Source organism: Geospiza fortis, unplaced genomic scaffold (assembly GCF_000277835.1).
Source record: "Geospiza fortis unplaced genomic scaffold, GeoFor_1.0 scaffold27, whole genome shotgun sequence".
Lineage (NCBI taxonomy): Eukaryota > Metazoa > Chordata > Aves > Passeriformes > Thraupidae > Geospiza > Geospiza fortis.
Window position 1 is genome coordinate 2223824 of NW_005054329.1, and position 3210 is coordinate 2227033.

The following is a 3210-nucleotide window of genomic DNA, read 5'->3' on the forward strand; positions in this document are numbered from 1 at the left end:
ATAAATAATCAGAATACAATGGATTTTTTTCTGTGCTCATTTCCTTATTGCGATTCTAAATTGCATGTCAATTAATTCACCAGGAAATCAGTTCAAATCCTAAAAAAAGAGTGCTCACACAGGCCTTGAGCTGCCTCCTCCCCACACCAGAGTGGCTCCAGATGCACAGTGAAAGATTTCAGGAACATTATTCCATCAGTGCATCTAGAGGCTTCCAATTTGTTTGAGTGCAAGGCAAAGAAAGCAAAGTGCTTGCAATTCCAGAAAGGCAGGATTAGAAATAACAACCTGAAATTGCTGTTCTCACCACAAAACAGGACACTTCACACTGACCTTGCCTGCTCTGCCCACAGCAAACAGCTTTTAATGCCACTTCCAAATGTTCCTACCAAGCCACTTCCACCATGTCTGCAGGAGAGAGTGTTCACCTCTAGTGCAACAGAAACCCCACTGAAAATCCCTAATTTTGGTGCTGTTCATCACCAGCCTCCTGCAAAGGAGCCTTTTTAGTCCACCACCACCTCTCCTGCTGCCTGCAGCTGATGGAAACTCAGCTCCCTGCTGTTTGTCCAACAGAACATTCCTGTTCCCAACACGGATCCCAGCCCTCACCTGAACCTGGCTGTGGCTCTGATGCCTCCCTGAGATTGAGGTGAGAATATTTGAGTGCTGCTTTGTCTAACAGGAGCCTCTCAGGGAGCCTGCAGCCCAAGAAGTGCTGAACCCAGGCCAAAGAACACATTACCAGCTGGGAGCACCTCCTGCAATAGAGCTGATAAGGGGCCCCAAATGCCTGGGGACATCAGTGGAACATCTCTGCAAACCTGCTCAGAACATTCCTGTCACAGATCCTGAGGTGAGAGGAGCTGAAAGGGGCAGCTGGGAGCTGGTTTTGGGGTGGACACACAGATCTACTTCCATTTCCCCCAGCACATATTAAAAAAAAAGTATGTGGGGATAATCACATAATAACGTGGGCAGCAATTAATCATAAAACTAATAGGTAAAAGTTTAAGCAAAAAAATTAAAGTTTTGTGGATACCAATTCTTATTTCCTGTTCTTCCAACCACTTTAGTAACAACTGCAGAGAATAACAGGGCAGATATGGGCACTAGAGACACCAAAGAGGCTGCTGAGTGAAACTCCTGGCTTATCTTCACACTTTAAATGCCCTGGAAATGGAAAAAACACCTGACCAGCAGTGCCTTTACTCATTCTCACCTTTGCTTTTTAATTCTGGAGTTGCCAGCAGGCTGCTCTGCCTGGCAGGGGACAAACATTTGTCACAGGTGCCTGAGCAACTGCTGAAATCCTAATCCCTGGGGATGCCAAACACCTCTTGCAAAGCTTGGAACCCTGGTAAACCACAAGGCTTTGTTTGTTTTAAAATACAGAAAAACCTTTTTTTTGTTTGCTTTTAATAACAAACGTTTGAAAATAGCCCTGACACTCCCTCCTATTAAACTTGGGTGGTTTAAACCATCTGTTTAAACAAATATTAAAGGTAAGGGGGAAAACCAGTGGGAGAGGTTTATTTCTTTGTCTAACAAAAGAGCCCAAAACATCAAATTTGGGGGAAATAAAAACATCAAGAGTGGCACTTCAGAGATCAGCCAGCATCTGAAAGTTATGGAGGGAAAAGTGGCCACTTCCCCAGCTGCAACCTGCTACAGACATCTCCCCCTGCTTCCTGAAAGATTTCAAATTTCAGAGACATTCAGGACTCAAACATCAGTCTCTTGGAAAAGGTGGCTGCAGAAATCATCTCAAGGTGTTGCCAAGATTTAGTCCATAAGCAGGAGCCATGATTTCTCCAGGTCTGTTTCACCCCTCCACAAAACTATTTAATGGAAATCCACCCCAGGATGGATCTGTGCACAAAGCAGCAGAAATTGAAATCAAATATCACCCTGAGTTATCAAATTGTGCCTACACCTGCTCTGTGTCAGTGTGAAGCCATTTCTCCTTGTCCTGTAGAGCTCCATCCCTCTCTCCCTGTTTCCTTCAGGTGCTGGAAGGGTTCCTGGGCACCTTTATTTCACCCAGGAAACAAAACCTTTAACCCTTCAAACAGGAGCTAAGTGGTTACAAATTACAGGGATCTCCTATTGCACAGGTTTTATGTAAAAAAAAAAAAAGTCATTGCAAGACTCTAAAGGCAAACCCCCCACAATCAGATGTGATTTAGTGAATTGTGCTGGCAGAGGGAGGGGCTGAGGCTGCAGCCTGTGCCAGCTCTGGGCTTGCAGTCCCTCAGGAAGCAATGCAGCAGGTCAGGGGTGAGCTCCAGGCTGCTGCTGTCACTCAGGACAGCAACCCCGGCTGTGCCTGAGCCTCCTCCCAGCCCAGTCTGTGCTGCCCTGCCCTGCTGCCCCTGCCTGGGCACCTCCTCCCTTCCACACTGACCCTCTGGCCACCTCCACCAAGGTCTCCTTGTTTAGAGCACAGGAGAGCTTTGATCTCCCCCCAAAACCCCTCAGCTGCTCCAGTGCCAGCCCAGGGGGAGGCTGCACTCAGATTTGAACACAACAGGCAATTTCTCCTCAGTTCCTACCTTCCTCCTGCGCTCAGACACAGAACAAACCAGGCTAGAGACCAGCTAGCCACAGAAACAAACCAGGTTAGAGTCCAACTAGCCAAGGAAACAAACGAGGTGAAGTCCAGCTAGCCACAGAAACAAACCAGGTTAGAATCCCACTCCCACAGCACGGGCAGGAGCTGGGCATCCCTGACACTGCTCCAAAACACACCCCAAACTCTGGAACCAAACATTCCCAAGTGATCTCTGCCCAAATCCTCCTTTACCAACACCCAAAACTCTCCAAGAGGGGTTTTTATTTCCACCTGGAACAGTTTTACAGCAATTCGGGGGGGACAGCAGACACAGTGAACCAGGACACAAAGGCACCTGTGCACCCGAGCTGATTCCCCCTCCTTTTAGAGCCACTACAAGGCAGTTGGAAAAATCAGTTTTCCTCACGGGACAGTTTTCCTTCCCCTGAACTGTTAATTCCGGTGGTTCCCTCGGTCCCCGATGATCTCCAGCCCCAGCCCCGCCGGGTTCCGGGCGCTCCCGGTGGCCCAGCCCGGTCCCGGTGGCCCAGCCCGGTCCCCGTTCCTTACGTGCTTCAGGCACCGCTCCTTGAGCTTCTCCACCGTGGTGTCCTCGGGCACCTCCTCCAGCCACTCGGCGCCCTCCATAGTGCACA

At 48.9% G+C, this 3210-nt stretch overlaps 1 protein-coding gene across 2 annotated transcripts in view; it reads right to left on the reverse strand.

Annotated features, from left to right (window-relative positions):
• Positions 1-3204, reverse strand: part of UBAC1 (UBA domain containing 1) — a 12656-nt gene extending 9452 nt beyond the window's left edge. For both annotated transcript variants that reach the window (XM_014307163.2, XM_031057356.1), the window contains exon 1: positions 3125-3204. In XM_014307163.2, coding sequence (XP_014162638.1) covers positions 3125-3202 — 78 coding nt within the window. In that variant the 5' untranslated portion in view covers positions 3203-3204. The remainder of the gene's footprint in view (positions 1-3124) is intronic.
• Positions 3205-3210: the final 6 nt, after the last annotated feature.